At 38.8% G+C, this 20,313-nt stretch overlaps 1 protein-coding gene across 4 annotated transcripts in view; it reads right to left on the reverse strand.

Annotated features, from left to right (window-relative positions):
- Window positions 1-20,313, reverse strand: part of SPHKAP (SPHK1 interactor, AKAP domain containing) — a 169,470-nt gene that overhangs the window by 104,379 nt on the left and 44,778 nt on the right. For all 4 annotated transcript variants that reach the window (XM_044380966.3, XM_026491776.4, XM_057305312.1 and 1 more), the window contains exon 3: window positions 4,664-4,771. In XM_044380966.3, coding sequence (XP_044236901.3) covers window positions 4,664-4,771 — 108 coding nt within the window. The remainder of the gene's footprint in view (window positions 1-4,663; window positions 4,772-20,313) is intronic.

The raw sequence follows: 20,313 nt of genomic DNA on the forward strand, positions 1-20,313 counted from the left end.
TTGTGTTCCCTCTCTCGCTGGCTGTCTCTGTCCTGTCGAATAAATAAATAAAATCTTAAAAAAAAAAAATGTTAGTCTATGGGGATTCTGGGAATTCTAGGAATCCCTGCAATTTTTCTGTAATTCTAAAATTAAAGAATTTAAAAAATAACTTCCAAACTTGATGTTTTTAAGGAAAAAAAAATTAAAAGTTGCTTGAAAGCTTGGTAAATACCTGGACTGGATAATGTAAGATGCCCCTTCATAGTTCTATAATTATATTTTTCCTTGATCATATAAGTCTAGATTTTTCCACAGATCAGCATATCAAGTGGAGTGTTTGTCTCTTCCTTAACTTATTTTTTTAAAAAAATTTCATAATAGAGTTGGTAGAGAAATATTTGGAAAAATAATATAGAATAAAGAGTAGTCATTCAAGATATCATTTTGTCATTGTTGCCACTGGGTTGCATTGACATCAGAGACTCACTGAACAGCTGTCAAATATCTTCTTAGTTTTGCAATATCACGTGTGGGATGTTGAAGCCTGCCTGAGAATTTAATTTGTTTATTTAAAAATTGAAGGCAAATGTAACACATTTTTAAATACTGTGATTCATCAATTAAGATGCACACTAGGGAGTGTAATTTATTTGCAGGGTGATAGCCAAGTCTTAAAATGATCGGTAAGGAAAGAGTCTGACAGTAGCCATAAATAGAAATAATGTCAATTGTCAAGGTAATTTTAATGAAAAGTTAAACCAAAAGAGGATTTCTGAAAACTAAAAAAAAAAAAAAAAAAGTAAATTTGAGTAAATAGCAAAAGGTAGTAGCAGATTAAAAAGTAACTAAATTAGTTTTTAGTTTAAAAAAAGTCAAGAGACTTGAAAAGTCCAATTCCTACCCCTTGTGTTGAGAACCTCTATTAAGAAAATGTCTCAGCTGTTGGGTTTGGAAATTGGCTTCCAATTCCAATACCCTTCTCTCCATTTCTTTCTTTTAAATAATCAGCTTAGGGGTGCCTAGATGGCTCAGTCAGTGAAGCATCCAACTCTTGATTTCCTTCCAGTCATGATCTCGGGGTTGTGAGATTGTCCAGTGCTGGGACTCCTCACTCAGCTGGGGGCTGGCTTGTCCCTCCCCCTCTGCCCCTCCCCCTGCTGTCTTTCTCTCTCAAATAAATAATAAACTCTTTTTAAAAAAATCAGGTTAAAAAAAAATCCTGAAGGTTAAGGTTAGTGTATGATTTTTTTTTTTTCAGAATGGCAAATTAGAAAGAAAATGAAATTACATAGGTTGATAGGAGAACGCTATTTAGGAAAACATAAGCAAATTGTTTATATTTGATACCTGGTGAAAAGCGTTTAAGAGTGACTTTTAGGGGGCTTCCCGAGCCAGACTTCCTGGCAAGCTATTCCTGTTTGATGTGCCTATCATGTCTCTGACTGCTTCAAACTACTCTTCATTAAGGCTCTTCATTTTAGCTGTGAAATGAATGCAGTTCTCTATTGAAATAATAACTGGGACGCGTGGGTGGCTCAGCTCAGGTCGTGATCCCAGGGTCCTGGGATGGAGCCCCACATTGGGCTCCTTGCTCAGCGGGGAGTCTGCTTCTCCCTCTCCCCCTCCTCCCTGCTTGTGCTCTCTCTCACTGTCTCTCTCTGTCAAATAAATAAATAAAATAAATAATAACTGAAAAAACTTATCGCTTGATGCTTGAGAACAGGCATTACTGACCCACGCGCACCACACCCTGAAGGTTTTCCAAGCCTGAGTTTGTCCCTCGATAAAAATTTTAAGTGGACATCTCAAATTCAGAAAATGTTGGTACGCCGAGGTTCTTATTTCTAAGAAACCGCAAGTCCAGACACTTGGAGTTCAGTATACTGGATCCCAAGCCAATTGAAATTGGATCTGAAAAAGTTGGCCGCTAATTTTGATGGGGAAGAAATCCGTTAAAGAAGTAACGATTAGCACAGAGCTATGAACAGAGTACAAAGCGATACAATATGAGCCAATATTGCTACAGGTTCCCCAGATTCTCTTCTGGTTATTTGAAAAGAGACGTTGATTTGGGATGATTTTATTAAAGTGAATTTTTAAATGAAACTTGAATGAAGATATTATTTTAAAATACCGTGCTTTTTCCCTTAAATTACACCTTTCACTTTCATCCTGCTATGGAAAATTTGTTTTTGAAAGGCAATTAAGTACATGAATTAATAAAACCGTAAAAATACCCCAACCACCCCACCAACCCTGACTATTTCGGCCAATACCTATGTATTGTTGTTTTGATTCTTAAGAGGTCCTGGTCCTGATCAGGTATCTCCATGGTTCAACCTCTAGAATTGCTTCCATTCAGCAAAGTCTAACTCAACAGCGTTTCCTCTTCTCACCCTGGAAATCTGTGCCAAGTCCAAAAGAGAGAAAGAACTCGCACTTTAAGAAAAAGGGATTGAAGGACGCTTTCGAGAGATTAAGGCTACTTTGCCATAGGGATTTTGAAATTTCGTTTAGCTTTAGAGACATGGACAATTTTTGTAAACATTGTGGGAAAACAAATCTTCCAGGATGCCTTTTATTAGTGCTTAGGTTTTTCCCCTTTTGGAAAGAATAGGAAGAACTGTAAAGGCAGGATGAATCACCTCAACCTCACTGATGTCATCTGACACTATAAAGGGACACAGAATTAAGGAAGTCATATGGTTTCAAGTCCAAATTTGAATCCACTGGGATTGGTGGGGGGTGGGAGGAGAGTTCTCTTCACTTAGGGAGAGCCAACGGTAATCTTGAATCTGACTATAAATTTAACATTTCTAATTGCAGATCTCTAATCTAGATTCCAAAAATAAAAAGCTTCAGGACCTCTTTGCTTTCCACTACACAATTTTTAGTGCCCCAACTTCAATGCTTCTCCAAGTGGGAGGCTTCATTTTTTTTCCTTTTTTTAAAGATTTTATTTATTTATCAGAGAGAGAGAAAGAGAGAGAGAGAGAGAGAGAGAGCACAAGCAGGAGGGAGGGGCAGAGGGAGAAGCAGACTCCCCACTGAGCAGGGAGCCCGACTTGGGACTTGATCCCAGAACCCCGGGATCATGACCCGAGCCAAAGGCAGATGCTTAACCAACTGAGCCACCCCTGCGCCTGGGAGCCTTCATTTTTTAAAGGTTTTATTTATTTATTTGACACAGAGAGAGACAGAGAGAGAGAGTGTGTGTGGGGGGGTGAGGGACAGAGGAAGAGAATCTCAAGCAGACTCCCAGCTGAGTGTGGAGCTCAATGCAGGGCTCCATCTCATAACCCTGAGATCATGACCTGAGCAGAAATCAAGAGTCTGACGCTTGCCAGGCTGAGCCATCCAGGTGCCCCTCCAAGTGGGAGACTTCTTAATACAGGACCTGTTTGCGTGACAACTTTTTCCAGAATGTAGTTGGAGAGCTTTTACGCTCTGTTTTTCTCCCTTTTACAATGGACAGCTGTGTGATTAGAAATCTGTATTCACAAACGCCTGTGTTTTCTAACTCACCTCAGAAGTGAATTTGCAAAGGAGCTATCACTATTAAATTACTTGCCACCTAATTCTTTTTGTTCTCCCCAAAGATTTTTAGACATCAACCAGTTATCTGGATAAGGGTTTAAAAGTCCTAAAAGTAGTGGGATTAAAATCATTTGCCTAAACAAAGACATTGAAATAATCTGTTGAACGGACTCTGCTTTCCTTGTGCGAGGAGACTCTGCGGTGTGAAACGTTTTATATCTTCTCTCTGCCAGCTCTGGTTCTGCCCATTGTATATAAAAAGCTTCTTCATCCCATTTTCAGCTTCCTTCCTTTTTTTTGTTTTAATTTTTTTTCTTTTAACAGAAATGCTGGCATTCGATTTACCTCCAAGAATAGCTCAGAGCTGAAGTTCTCAGTTTAGTCGTGAGAATTACATTACTCTCTGCATTGGAAATACTCTTCCCCGATCTCGGTAACTATGACCCCAGAAGGGCTAGGTGATTTCAGTTAAAATGAAACATATCACTTAAACATATCAATTAAAACAACATACAGGAAGGAGTAGATTTCAAAAAGAAAAAGGAATCATATTGTTGATTTCTCATGTCAATAACATGTACCCAGACATTAAGATAAGAAGTTTGTTTGTAAGAACATCTCTTCCTTGAAAAAGAAGGTTTTGTATATAAAGCTCTGCCCCAGTATATTAAAATGCATGCTTCTATGTTTCCTAGGTTGAAAAGGTTTTCAGATGGTGACTATAACTTATAAAAATTGTAGAACATTTTTACACAATTTTCGTGTTGGAAAATAACCTATTAGCAGCAGTTATAAAATATATTGAAAAGAATCCAGGAGAGCTCTTGAATGGTCTCTTATTTCTCATCATACCGTTCTATTTCTGAATCTTTTCCCCAGTCAGCTTTGAAAACATACACACTGTTTTTCTTTTTCAGAGAATTGATCAGGTTAATTTACCCACTGAAATGAGCAAAATAAGAGAGGAAACATGAGCTCGGCATGCTATTTTGTTAGCGGTCCGTATAAACCACTCATGCATTTTCAAAACGATACTTTCCTACCTTGTATTTAATGAATTGTGCAACTTCCATTGTTAGGGTGAGCACACGTGCCAGACTCCCTGCTTTCTCAAATTACACCCCGAGAGTTTGTGTTTACTTACGGAAGCACAGTTTTCGGACTTGTCTTCCACAAAACCAATCTGGCAGGGTGTCCTTCGATTCTGCAACCAGTAGTCTGTAGACTCGAGCAGGCTGTTGCTGCAAAGAACCTGGAGGGAATCGAGAAAAGCTTCTTAGTGTGACACGGCCAGGCTTTCTATTTCAACAAACAGCTCTTTTCTGAAGAACCTGTAGGTGTTTTCTTCACCTCAGAGCATCTGGATACTGGGAAAAAAATTACCTGATAATAGCACCTCTAGAATGTGTAAAACATTCAACCAGGAGTTGGTTTTAAAGGGATGCACCGATGTTGATACTGATGTTTCTTCTGTCATCAAATCCAATATCTGGAAACTTCCATGATGTCCAATGTGTGGAAACTTCAAATGATTATTTTGGTCTGTGGTTCAATTGACAATGGAGATCAAAGCTCATTTTAGTGCTAGTGCTCATGCACTCTATGAATATTTTCAATCTTAAAAAAAGTAGTGTTTTTCCTTTTGGTGCAATATTGCTACTGAAATGATATTCCTTCAGCTTCATTTTTGCTAACATGTCTGTGAACTACAGTTCAATTCTTACAGAATACCTAAGGTACAATGTTAAGTTGAAAAACTATTAGGAATAAGTAAAGTGCATCATGACAATCATTTTCCACGTTGAAAGAGTACAGTAAAGCTAAACAAATTTGAATACATGAATCAACAAAAGCAACTATGATTTATAAATGACTGGTTTCTGGGCTTGGATTTTAAAGCAAGGAAGAAAAATTATATTTCTGAGATAAGACATTTTGAAGATATAATCCCATGAAAGCCAAACAATTCAAATTCTAATGTGTCTTTTTTTTCTAAGATTTTATTTATTTGACAGAGAGAGAGAGACAACCAGCGAGAGAGGGAACACAAGCAGGGGGAGTGGGAGAGGAAGAAGCAGGCTCCCAGCAGAGGAGCCCAATGTGGGGCTCGATCCCAGGACCCTGGGATTACACCCTGAGCTGAAGGCAGACGCTTAACCACTGAGCCACCCAGGAGCCCCCAAATTCTAATGTGTCTTAAGATTTTTCGCATTTTATGCGATATTTCCAATGCTCTCCTGGTGCCCTCTACTTTATTAGGGTACACGTCTGCTAATATTTGACTCACTAGCTTTGCATAAGCAATAGAACAGATTTAATCAGTTTGGTTATTGCCACAAAAATAGAATGACACTTCAATTGCATTTCTTCTGTATAACAAAGGATTGCCTTATGCTGTAAAGATAAAAACACATGAATTTTTGTCTCAGTGTGAGTTAACCAAATATAATTCTTACACATCATTCCATAATACTTTTTGTTTTTGCTGAGAAATATTACTGTTTTTATGAGCTAAAGTTGGTGACAGAGCTTCTCAGTTCTCTTGCTGATTTTATCTAAACTGTGGTTCTCAAAGTGCAGGCTGGGCCCCCAGGGGTCCCTGAGATCTTCCAGGGAGGCCAGCCATTAAACTATTTTTATAACAACAGGAAGACTTTATTTGTCCATTTCACTGTCATGGTCTCTTAAGTTTCCCGTGGAGCTCTACAGGACCCACGCCAGGTGTCAGGGTATGAGTGGCCGCAAGCAGAAGCCAACAGCGGAGTCTGACTGCCTTATGTTAAGCAGGACATTAAAGAGATTTGCTTAAACTATAAAATGAGGTCACTCCTCTTCTCACTAAAAGAGTTTTTTTTTAATTATTTTACATAAAAAATATGTATACTAATTCCTGTTGTTCATTTTAGCCCTTTTTTTTAAAGAAAGATGTGATATATATATATATATATATATATATATATATAGTGGAATAGTACTTGGCCCTAAAAAATAATGAAATTTTGACATTTGCAATGACATGGATGGAGCCAGAGAGTATAATTTTAAGTGAAATAAGTCAGTCAGAGAAAGACAAATGCCATATGATTTCACTCATATATGGAATTTAAGAAACAAAACAAGCAAAGGGGGGAAAAAAGAGAGAGAAACAAATAAAAAAAACAGACTCTTAATTATAGAGAACAAAGTGATGGTTATCAGAGGGGTGGGGGTGGGGGATGGATGAAACAGGTGATGGGGATTAAGGAGTGCACTTGTTGTGATGAGCTCCAGGTGTTGTACAGAAGTGTTCAATCACTATATTGTACACCTGAAATTAGTATTACAGTGTATGCTAATTAACTGGAATTTAAATGAAAACTTAAAATACGCATGTTAACATGTAATGTATTTATTATCGTTTTAAAAGTATTTTTTAAATAAAAATTATTATTATTTAAAAATAAATAAATAATAAAAAACCTTTCTTAGCTTTAATTGGTAATTTGAAAAATGTCAGAAAGTATAACCCCTATAAACAAAAGCTTTGTGAAGTCCCCAATACTCTTTTTAGAGTGTAAGGGAATTTCAGCCCCCACCACAAAGTGAGAGCTATTGATCTAGACTCACTTTATTTAAGGTAGAAAAAGGCTCTTGGTCCACCCCACTCCTCACTGCTAATCACTTCCACTTCCAGCATGGAATAGAGCTTAAAAGCATGGGCGTGAATGGTCTGAGCTGAAATCCTAGCTTAGAAATTAATGGCAGAATAACCTTGGGCAACCGACTTCAGTTCTGATTTCAGCTTCCACACCTGTGGATGGAGAAAATAATACTCACCCAGTGGGATCATCGAATATTCAGGGAGATGACAAGCGTCATACACTGTGGCATGCAGATAGCAGTTATCCTCTCAATACGTGCTTTTCACTATTACTATTTGAAATGAATTACAAAGGGAAATAGAAAATTGAATGTCTTCACTTGAAATTAGTGGATTGAAAGCATTTCAGATCTGTGAAGACAAATTGTCTTTAGCAAATATTCTAATCTAAGGTGTGATTTTAGTTCTGCATTTTGTAGTATTAATAGTTACAGCTACTATTTTTTGTATGCATAGAATGTGCTGGAAAATGTGCTAAATTTTTCTTTCTCTCTCTTTTTTTTATCTTTTAATTTAATCCTCATTGCAATGCTACAAGGTAAGAGTTATTTTAAAAATAAGGGATCTTCACAGAAATTGTTATTTTGAAGGGTAAGATCTTGAGGCTCAGAAAGATTTGAATTTCTTCCGCAAGCTGCTCAGAAACTGGCTTTGGATTTGGTTTTGAAGGTACCAAGGCCTTTAAGTGAAATAATTTAATTATGCTGCCTTCCACAACCCGTACAAAATGACTCAAATTTGGGGTATGTTTCTCAAAAGGTACATGCACCTCATTTTGGCTAATATAACTATACCTTCTTATGAACTCCATGGAGAGAGAGAGAGAGCATGAGCAGAAACGGTAAGAGGTAGAGGGAGAGAGAGAATCTTAAGCAGGCTCTATGCCCAGCATGGAGCCCAAGGCGGGATTTGATCTCATGACCCTGAGATCATGACCTGAGCTGAAATCAAGAGTCAGACGCTCAACCGAGTTACCCAGGCACCCCTATGAGCAGCCATTTAAAAGCTATTTTCCGTGAATGAAATTCTGAGGTGACATTTTTCTTTAAGGAGAAGAAACATTTTGTGATGTAAATTATAATAATTAAATTAATCCACCTGGCAAGTATTATCAGTATTTGAATTTCTCAAAGAAAAGCATGGTTTTACATCTATTTGTGGTAACACTTCTGCAATCTTTAAAATTTAGAACACCCGTGAGTAAAACAAAACTTTCTTTCACTCTGAACCATAAGAACCTTAGAGACTTAAAATGGAGACATCAAATGAACATACCAGTTAATAATACTTTATAGTGCAGTATAATAAACATTCCGACAACAATCACTTCTTAGTCATTTCAAAGCTCACTCCTCAAAAAGTGGGCACTGGCCATCTTCTACTTTCTATATATTCAAAGCACATAGCATTACAGTTGCAACAAAATACGTCAACAAAAGAAAACAACTGTCATTTTTCAGAGCACATGAACTATTTTTGTCCAAGGTCAGCCTTAGGAAGGGGACAGAGTTCAGACACAAATCACTTGGGTCTTCCAGAAAGGGCTTCTGGGTTGGCATGTTTTCCTGGTGAAACACTGAGAGGCAGAGACGGAAACACCCGAAGGCCTCAGCCTGACACTTCCCACTGTGAGATGCCCACAGCTGTGATAGACACTGCCTCATGACGAGGCGATGGAGACAAGAGCTGGCTAACTTGCTGGATTTCTCCTGCATTTAATTTCTCCACCAGAGAAATGAGGGCAGAATGATGAATCTGTCAAGTCTTCTACTTTAAGGATATTTTTTGCACCTATTTTTAAAGTAAATAATAACTGAAAATATGCAAAGACCTTGTTCTGTCCTATCCTAGCAGTGAGGAAAATCAACAGCTTTTTGGATCTGCTTACTCAGTGGAAAATGCTAGAAAGATTTCCTGTTTGGCTATTCCATATACCTGGGCTACTGAGTGTCTTCCCTATGGTACATCTTTGCTTCAGAGGATATAGAAATGGCAGAGAAAAGAAGTGGAATTAAAAATGAAATGTAAATCTTTCAAAGCTTTAGACGACATATTTTGAATAGAGCTTTGTTTGATGAGAGTATTCACTCACTATATAACCTTAAAATTTGAATTTTATTCGTCATAATTAAAAAATAGTTCACCCAATTATGTTAATAATTAAAATAAAGTTGCCCCATACATTTCATTAATATTTAGAGATTATTAATACCTATATTCTTTAACTATTAACCAAATAATACTACATTTATTGAGAATGCTCTGGGCTAAGGCCCTGATATATATTATCTAAATTAAACTTCTAGATATACAGAGTAGAATTTAAGGTCCATTTATGTAACATGCTTAAAACGAGAGAACCTGTAGCAAGTTCTCCATAAACATTAGCTATCATAACAATGATTATTCTCTTGTCCTGGCTTAGAGGGGTCAATAGTTTGCCCAGTTGTGGAGAACTAGGATTTGAGCTGGGCTCTCCAAATCTGAAACCCCCATTATCTGGTGCTCCATTGCAAGTTGGTAAAATTATATAATTTCTTGTCCTTGTGTTCTAAGGAACCCAGCCCATGCATTTATTCATCTTTCTCTCTCTCTCTCAGGGCCCTGGTCGGGGTGGTAAGGAGGTTTGAATCCCAGTCCCGAGCCTACTGACCGTGTGGTCAAATCACGCACTAGCTTCCAGCCTCAGTTTCTGTAAACAGTTAACTCACGGGATCTGAAGGCCCCTTCCACACCGAGCAGCATGTAACCCTTCCCCTCCTCCTCCTGCATGCCCTCCCCCTGCCTCCTCCTCTCCCAGATATATGAAAGCCAAACAAGCAAAGAGAATAAAAATTCAAATAAACCACTTAGCATCATATATTAGGCAATTTTAACCTGTGAAGAGCTTTTGGTTTAACGGTTAGACAAACCATTACAGACACAGGAATACTAGAAGGAATAATATGTACTTGAAAATTCAATGATTTTGAAACCTCATGAATATGATGTCCCTGCTGAGAGAGTCACTTTCTGTGGGGGAAAAGAGAAAAACTCACCAGGTTCTCAATGGCTCATTTATTTATCTGCTATTTTTAGTTGTGGGTTTACTTATTTCAGATGAAGAGCTAATAATGAATGTGCTGTGTGTTCAAAAACTTGAAATAATGACACATTTTCTCTTAAAAATGCATGAGTGTCCTAAACAATGAAGAAAGATCTGTCTGCTCTATTTTACAGTGATTTCTCTTTTTTATAGAGAGATGCAAGTTACATAAATTTACTTTTGACACGGAATGGGGAGGCAGAAATAAACTCTTAGTAACCTGGACACAACTAAGGAATGCCTTAAATCTTTTTTCAAAAAGTAACCTTGGTTGGAGGAGACAGTAACCTACGGCTGGTTCATCACAGAGGTTTAGAGGCAGAACTGGAATTCTATGCCACTTTATCACTCACTGAGTAAACCTGGGCAAGTCCTCTAACTTCTGTGGGACTTAGTTTCTGCATCTATTACATGAGGACAATTAAAGCACCTTCTGAAAGCTGTTCCAAGTTTCAAATAAGAACCATGAAAAACTATGGGGAAGAAACTGAGGGCTGCTGGAGGGGAGGTGAGTGGGGGTGGGTGGGCTAGATCTGGGTGATGGTCATTAAGGAGGGCGCGTGATGTGATGAGCACTGAGTGTTGTATGCAACTGATGAATTGCTGAACTCTACATCTGAAACTAATGGTGTACTATATGTTGGCTAATTGAATTTAAATATAAATAAATAAATAAATAAATTCAAAAAAGTTCGTAAAGGACTAATCTCTTCACAGAGTAGGCAAGTGATACAGGATAGCTCTTGTCACGAGAATGCAGTACAATTTAGACAATGTTTTCCATTGGAACATTTTCTAGAACTTTGCGCCACAGTTGACAATGCTTTATTATTCATTATTTATGACGTGCTACTCTTTTTTTCGTCCTAATTCTCTAATCTCTTTCAGTCAATATTTGGCCAATGATGGTTCGATGAACTCTTTAGAGGTTTGACACTTGGAACACTGAGATGAACAAAAATGATCACTGCCCTTTTGGAAGTTAAATTATAATAGGGGAGAACAAGCATTCACAGGACTGCGATAAAGAAAGCAGGTGCTTTGATCAATGGCAGCCCAGGGTAGATATCACCCCTGAGGTGTGGGCATTCTACCTTTGGCAGGGCCAGTGGGAGACTTGACCAGAGTTTGCAAGATTCTTCTGAGTGGTCTGGGGATGTGGGGGAGGGAATGGGGAGGACAGGTCTCTCTTTCTAAATAGCTTTTCCTCCTCCGATGCTCTAACTGGGAATATTCCCTCTAGTTCTGTCCTCAGAGTGCTGCTCTTTTCCTCAGAGAACTCACTGACCCCTGACATTAATTACCACCTGGAGGGAGGACTCAGTGGTCCACAGCTTCAGCTTTGACCTTTCCCTAGAGCTTGGCTTTCACTTTTCTAACTGTTAGTTCTTACTCTTAGGTCTCCCGCTGTCACCATGAACTCTTGGTTTCTAAACCCAAACCACCTCCTTTCCCAATTCCAGTCTCTAAAAGAAACCTGACTCCCTAACTCCCCTGTTTACAGTTGAAGGCAGAACAATTCTCCTAGCTACCCTGGCTTGGAACAGCTGTGCCATCTGGAATACTGCTTTGTCTGTTTCTTGTCTTATATTCTGCTCTCCAAAGTTAAGTTGTTTTTTTTTTTTTTTAATTCTCTTCCCAAGAGAATTATACCATGCATACCATGGACTAGTCTAGTCTTTGGGGGATACAATAGTGAATAATACAGAGTTGATCTCCATATTAATGGAACTTAAAATACAGCATGGGATCCAAATAGTAAATAAAGGAGCACTGAAATACACATTTAGTTACAAATTGTGGTGGGTAGTATGAAGAAATTCAACATGGCGCACTGACAGAGCTTAAAGGTGAGGCGGATGATATTTGGGAAGTGCAGTTAGGGAAGGCTGGGGCCCTAACAGTTCATGTTGTAATTGTCTGTCTCTTGTATCTCCCTCACTCCCTCATCCTTTACTTCCCAAATCCACCTAGCTCCCTGAAACCAGAGTAAAGGATAAGTATATAAGTTTTCAAGACAAACCCGGTTGCAAATTCCAGTTTTTCCACTAATTAACTGCACAGCCTAAGGTGAGTCACTTAACCTTTTTCCTTTTTTTTTTTTTTTTAAGATTTTATTTATTTATTCGACAGAGATAGAGACAGCCAGCAAGAGAGGGAACACAAGCAGGGGGAGTGGGAGAGGAAGAAGCAGGCTCCCAACGGAGGAGCCTGATGTGGGGCTCGATCTCATAACGCCAGGATCACGCCCTGAGCCGAACCTTTTTGAGACTCAATTTTCCCAACTACAAAAGGAGATCGATGTTGCCACTTACAATGAGGGATTTTTAATAAACATTAGAAATAACAAATGCACACAGCATCTGATTAAGTGTTCACAGAAAGGTTTACATCTGTAAATTTCACCTTGATTGATTAATTGAGCCAGTATAGATTTGCATTTTACCAGCTAGTCCCATCAACCACTAGGCTGGGCCCTGGAAAATAAGAAAGAGGGGACATACTTGCTGTCAGTGAACCCAAAATTTTATGGCCTAGCATTCAAGACAGTTCCTTATTCAGCTCCCAACTGTTAATCATTTCACGGACATTTATCAAGCTCTAATGTTTAAGACATTGCCCTTTGCCTAATTTAGCTGTTTTCCAAGCTTTGTCTTCAATTATTTCCCTGCATATACCCTCTGCCATAGTCCACCAGTTTACTAAAGAGCACAGTCTTTATGATGCATGTGGCTTTCCTCCTATCTTCTCATCTGCCCCCTGAATTTCTTCCATCAATGTTCTTCCCCAACCATCAAGAACTAATTGAATCAAGTGTTTCTCCCTTCTGGTGAAATCTCTATAATTAAAACAATATTTCTACCTCAGAATTTTAGAATGTGCATGTGTGTCTTTTCCTTCCTATTATGATATGGGTGCATGAGTATCTTACTCAACTTATCTTACACGCTTATCTCTTGACATATAGTTGGTATTAAGCAACTGTTTGTTGTTTGGCACCAAAACATTTTGTATTTGGTGTAATGTAGATTTGTAATTTTCTTTGCCAATGATTGTGTTTCAGAAAGAAAACTTGTGAGTGATTTATTCAATATGAAAAAAAATCTAAGAGTTAAATCCAGGCACACAATATTTTATATTTCTGCCAGGCTTTCAATTCTCTCAAGGATTTTATGCAAAGGTAACAAAGAATGTTAAATTAGAGCAAGATCTGCATTTTTGTAGTGCTCTACTATCAAAACATTATCAAATTTCATTTTCTGATAATTGTAAGTGTAAAGATGTAAAGCAGTGCCAAAGCTTTTAAGAGAGGAAAAATTTCACACATAAAATGATGTATTTGCTTAATGTATGCATTGTGATTAATGATGGAACACTGCTTAAAATTAACTGAATAATGTCATCAGGCAAAAGGATTCATTCTTCCTCAAAAGCAGAGATTTACCTGCCCCTCCAAACAAGTAACCGTAGGGAAGTTAAGTGTGCTGGAATTTTAAGACATCGAAGCTTTCAGCTCTCTGCAAGCTGGACAGGGCCTGGAGTGGCCATTCCAGGGCCTGCTGGTCACCCCTGGTCATCTGCTTACTCAGGAGTTTCAAACAAATATTATTTTAAAAATGAGTCATAATATGAAAAAGGTTTGGAAACACTGTCCAAAGAAATCATCCTTTCAAATGTGACACACAATTTTCATGGAAGAAAGAAGAAGCAAGAGCTATAAAATAAAGGGAGCAAGAGAAGTCCATTGGAAGAGCCATGGGCATCATTCAGAGAAGAATCTCCAGGCCCTCATTCGTGTTCTAGACTCTTTCTAAGACACTTAATTAAATGTTTCTTACGCAAGAAGGCTATAATGGGAGCAGGTCCATCAGATTTGCATAGTAAGTGGGAGAGATGGCAAACTGCTGATTAGGATGAAGGGAGCTACTCACAGATGCGTCATTTACATGCTCCTCAATATAATTAATGGCATCTCTACTGCAGGTAACTCTTCCTTCATAGAGATATCGTGATCCTATACAATTCACCCCTTTTTTTGTGTAAAGCTTTATGAGTTTAAAAAACAACACACATAATTGTGTCACCATCATCCTAGTCAAGATGTAGAACAACTGTTCAGCTCCACCACCACCCCAAATTCCCTCCTGCTCCTTGTATCAAATGCGTCCTAAGTCCCAGCCCATGGCAGCCATTGATTTGATTTCTATCCCTAAAATGTTGCCTTTTCTAGAATTTCATGTATGTAGACTCATTTAGCACGTAGCCTTTCGTGACCTGTTCCTTTCACTTGGCATAATGTGTTCAACATTCATCTACATTGCTCTGTGTTTAGCACTTTCTCTTCTTTTATTGTTGAGTGATGTTCCATTGTATGGATGTATGCAGATTTTTTATAAAACCCACTTACCAGGTGAAGAACATTTGGGCTGTTTCTAGTTTTTGATAACTATGAATAAAGCTGCTATAAACAGAAGCCTACAGGTTTTTGTCAGAAATTAAGGTTTTGCTTTGCTTGGTAAGTACCCAAGAATGGCGTGAATAGGTGGTATGGTAACTTTATAAGTCAGTCAGAGAAAGAGAAATACCATATGATTTCAGTTGTGTGTGGAATTTAAGAAGCAAAACAGATAAACACAGGGAAAGGGAAGGAAAAATAAATTAAGATGAAAACAGAGAAGGAGGCAAACTATAAGAGACGCTGAACTCTAGGAAACAAACTGAGGGTTGCTGGAGGGGAGGTGGGTGGGAGGAAGGGGCAAATTGCTTGATGGGCATTAAGGAGGGCACCTGATGTAATGAGCACAAGGTGTTATATGCAACCGATGAATCACTGAATTCTACCCCTGAAACTAATAATACGATATATGTTAACTAAATTGAATTTAAATAAAGAATTTTAAAAAACGAAACTGATACACTGGCTTCTAACGTGGATTTGCCACTTTCCATTCCCACCAGCAAGGTATGAGAGCCCAAATTGCTTCACAGTCTCCTCAGTACCTGGTGTTGTCAATTTTTTGCTTTCAATTCATTTTAGACATTCTACCAGGTTCATAGTAGTATTCCATCCTGGATTATTTTCCTTTTAATTTGTAAAGATATGGTTTTCTTTTTCCTTTTTAAGATTCTTCTAAAATTAAAATCTCAATTTGGACTCTATACTGGTACAAACCATATCATAAAACCATAATGCATATATTAGATTATATATTTTTAAGTTTTTAAAAAATATTTTATTAATTTATTTGAGAGAGAGATAAAGAGCAGGGGGAGGGATAGCAGGGGAGGGAGAAGCAGATTCCCCCTGAGCAGGGAGTCTGAAGCGGGGCTGAATCCCAGGACCCTGAGATCATGACCTGAGCAGAAGGCAGACGCTTAACTAACTAAGCCACCCGGGTGCCCCTAGACTATATTCGTTGCTAACTTTGAATGCCATCTCTAAGAGAAGGATAATGCCATCCACAGTAAGTTTTCATTCTCTCACTCATTCATTCCACAACTACTTATTGAGTACATGCTGGCTTTGAGGGTTTTTAAGCCTCGTTTTGTTGTTTTGTCATTTAAATATAATTTTTTTCATAAAATGCTTTTATTCAATTGGAAAGCCAATTAAGAGTATGCAGACATGGGAGTCCAGGAAGTGTTGTCATAATAAGATAGTATATTTATTAAACTCTTCTAACGTATAAGCACAGATATTCAACATTTATATTTCTCTCTGTTTGCTATTTTTTTTTAAGATTTTATTTATTTATTTGACACAGAAAGAGTACAAGCAAGGGAAGCAGCAAGCAGAGGGAAAGGGAGATGCAGACTCCCCGCGGAGCAGGGAGCCCGATGTGGGGCTCGATCCCAGGACCCAGGGATCATGACCTGAGCTGAAGGCAGATGATTAATCCTCTGAGCCACCCAGGCGCCCCTCTCTGTTTGCTATTTACATGAAGTATACAGTTCAATTATCTGAGATGCAACATTACGTTAGTATTTGTCTCTCTCTGATTTATTCACTTAGCATGATACTGTCGAGGTCCATCCATGTTGTTGTGAACGGCAAGATTTCTTTCTTTTCTAGCTAAGGAGTATTCCATTGTGTATATGTACCACATCTTCTTTACCCATTCATCCACTGATGCACACTTCAGTTGTTTCCGTATCTTGGTTGTTGTAAATAATGCTGCAAAGAACATGGAGGAGGGGGAGCACCTGCTGGTTCTACCAGGTGCTGCTTAATTACCTGGGCAATCGGGGGTGAACAAAACAAGAATAATGACAAAACAGACAGTCTTCTTCTCATGCTGTTGGGGGAGGGCAGACCATAATCAAATAAACTTCATAGAAAGAGAGAGAAATTGAGGGAGGGAATGAAAAGTACTGTGAAGCTAAATAAAACCAGAGAAAGGGATCAAGAAGTAAGGGATGCTATGTCAGGAAGTATTTTCTGGAAGGCCTCTGCGAGGGTGATGCTGAGCAGAGATCTGAGTGAAATGAGGCACCAGCCACACACCCTTCTGGGGGAAGAGCAGCCCAGGCAGAGAACATCAGCAAAATCAGAGGCTTGAAGCCCGAGTATGCTGGTTGTACTGGATGAACAGCAGAGACACCATCATGGCTACACAGAGTAAGCAGGGGAGAAGTGACGAGAAAGAACCTTTCAGCTTTCATTGGAAAGAAATCCAGTGCCGAGCTTGGCCACATGGTCTTTAACGTCTTGAAGCACTCTAAGATTCTACACAATTATTTCATTGTAATTTTGAAATGTTTCATCACTGGCTTAATAGCGTGTAACTGCTAACTTAAATTTGTATAATAGCTCAAAGCCCCCCCCCACACACAAACACACACACACACACACACACACACACACAAGGTCAAAAGATTTTGTATAATTTTACACATGTAATTTCATGTTAATTTAATCTATGCTTCAGCAAACTTTATGCAATTTCTGAAATCTTTTGTTTCCACCTTAGAAAATAATAACCTTTGCATTCTTTCATGGGGAAACCATAATGCTTGTTTAAAGCGCACTGAAATCCTGAGAAGAGACAGTATACAAACTGGAAATCAAATTGTGTGAAAGAAAAAAAAAAAAAACTAACACAGAGAACTCAGTGGTTTAGTCTTAGTTTCTCTGAAGGTTTAATTAAATGTTAAGATAACATTTTCCTTTTAATGATGATTCTAGTGGCTGGCTGCCTGATTTCTTGTCTATTTAGTGTCCTTTGACAAAAAGGAGAAACTGTTATCCAAAGTGTGCTTGACTGTTCCTTGGATACAGTCTGTAATGATTATCCATTTGGTTGGGTGTGAAGCCTTCTTGCTTCTTATTATTGACACCTGCTACAATTTGGAAATCTTGTAATTGATTGTGTGAAAGAAGATTCCAAAGTGAAGTAAACATTGCTAAGAGCATCATTTCAAAATAGAGTGGGGAGGGCCAGGAGGAAGTACCGCCTATGCACGTCTGCTGTTTCAATTCTGGGAACACCAAAAAGTCAATTCTGACTTTTTGCCAATTGTGACTGGGCCACCTCCTGAAATACATCCTTCTACTTTGGATTGAAATAATGAAATATCTATTGGCTAAATGGCCAGTCCTGTATTAGTAAGTCAGTCTAAGTTTGTCAGCACCAACCATAATTCCTTCAAAAGAAGTTATGTAACCTGGTGGTTTTTGCCTTTATAAGCCTGTTCTCCCCACGTGCAATTCAGAGCACACTTTCGACTTCAGTCCACTCTGCGGCTAAGACCCCAAATACATGCTTTTGTTTGCTTAACCGCCCCTTCTTGGTCAACAATTATTTTTAAAGTATTGGAAAATAAGGGAGTTTCTTAGGCCCTGGAACAAAATAATTCTCCATTATTGAGGAGGGAAGTGCCTAGAAAGCACTAGGTCAGAGGCATAGTTGGTTGGGAAGGTTGAAAAGGAAATGGTAAGCTCAGGGCCTGCACCTCATGCTCTGTCTTCTCTGTGCACGCAGTGGGGGGCAGTGCACGCAGTGAGGGGCAGTACCCCCTGATAAGAAAGAAGGCAACCCTGCCATACCTCATCATAAATATACCTCCAGCTAAACCGTATTTTTACAGCAGGAGAATCCTTACCTATGGAATGCTTTTAGCAATAGATACCTGGTTTAACTAAACTTGCCTCTGGTAAATAAACACGGAAATTTATGGAGCATACATCTCTGACAAATGTCACCTATGGGTGCACCTATCTGAGTATACAATGGAGATTTTTCACGAACAAAAGGGATCTCTTCTTTGAAATCAATGTCCCCATGTATGTAATTTAAAGATTTTATTTATTTATTCATTCAACAGAGATAGAGACAGCCAGTGAGAGAGGGAACACAAGCAGGGGGAGTGGGAGAGGAAGAAGCAGGCTCACAGAGGAAGAGCCTGATGTGGGGCTCGATCCCAGAATGCCGGGATCACGCCCTGAGCCGAAGGCAGATGCTTAACCGCTGTGCCACCCAGGCGCCCCCCCATGTATGTAATTTAGAGACTCTGTGTGCTGACCGGGTCCAGAGAGTGTCCTAATGCAGCAAGAAATGGACTAGACCGAGCTTCAGGGACAGTTCTGGATATCTCCCTGCTTTTTTTCTGGGCTACACACAATTACTTGTTTCCTGGAAACCACATTGTATTTCAGCGGAGTCCCAGAATGCTCTAAGAGCACAGAGGACAATTCAGAACCATCCAGCCGTACTTGTTTACTTCTGCCACACCACACAGATGTCAGCTGGCTGAAGAATGCTTTGAAAGTTGATCAGAGCTTTTTCTGCACGAAAGTGATAACCGAGTTTGAGTCTCAAGTGTAAAATGCAAGAGTTACAGAAACAAATAGGCTTAGGAAATGCAAATATAGTATAATTTATGAATGGTCAGCAAAGTTTTAAACAGACTAAAATTAGACGTATAAATAGAGGACAGCTGATTGCTATTTAATTGCTATTTAGAAGCAGTATAATGCTGTAATGTTGATATGATCAGTAAGGGGGAATATGATTTTTAATGTTAGGAGAAGCCAAGTGTAAGAAAAACACACATGTCAGAAAATATATGATATGCATCAAGGAGTACCGTTGATTTTGGATTACTTTGCATAGGTTCCAAAGTGTAGGTACTGCAAAATTTACCATTGGTCAAAGGGACAGTGGATTTAATGGCCATGTATTATTTGAGGATTGATGCATGCCTTTGGCCTTTGGCAATTAGAAGAAAGCGGCAATTCTCATTTCTTGCCTCTTCTCTTGTGTGGAAGAAACTACTGGAAGCATCTGCCTTGTAAGATGTAAGCAGATGGACACATAATTTGCTAAGGGAGACACCAGCTTCTCGGATGCTCTCCATTCTGGAGAGTATGAGCCTTCACATGGGTCTTTCAGGGTGGGTCTAATTTTCAAAATGCAGAGATAAGCCTCCTACACGTGGGCACACAAAAGAGGGGGCTCCTTCTCAGGGATTCATGAGCCAAAGGGCCTCCCCTGAGGGCTGTTCAAATTTATCCAAGCCGGATCCTTCTTTCCTTCTCTAACACTAGCAAAAGTGACAACTGGGCATTTCCATCAGAAGGGCAAACCTGACAGGATACAGGAAAAGTGGAAGCTCTTAGGGATGGGAGAAAATGCATCATCTATTCTGGACCCCAAAATCAAGAGGGCTGCTTATCTGGGAGACTGGAAGGAAAGAGAGTAAGACTTAAGGTAACTGGTAGGGAGCAGGGATGGCAAGTCTTTTTTTAAACACCCAAAAATAGAAAGGAGGAGACTTTTGAATGCCATATGAGATATTTTTAAAAACTTTAGACCCCTTCCATTCTTGCTTAGAGATATTTAGTATGTAATATAAAGGTTTGGGGAATTTGCAAGAATTCAGGAAAAAAAGATCAATTGCCTAGTTCCCATCGTGCAGCATCACCCTCAACTCCACAAAATGTTCTAAGCTATTTTGGGTTTGCAGAGGCCTACTTTTTGTTTAAAAAAAGAAAGAAAGAAAAAGGAAAGAAAGAAAGAAAAAGGAAAGAAAGAAAGAAAGAAGGAAAGAAAGAAAGAAGAAAAGGAAA

Source organism: Ursus arctos, unplaced genomic scaffold (genome assembly GCF_023065955.2).
Source record: "Ursus arctos isolate Adak ecotype North America unplaced genomic scaffold, UrsArc2.0 scaffold_1, whole genome shotgun sequence".
In the NCBI taxonomy this organism is placed as follows: domain Eukaryota; kingdom Metazoa; phylum Chordata; class Mammalia; order Carnivora; family Ursidae; genus Ursus; species Ursus arctos.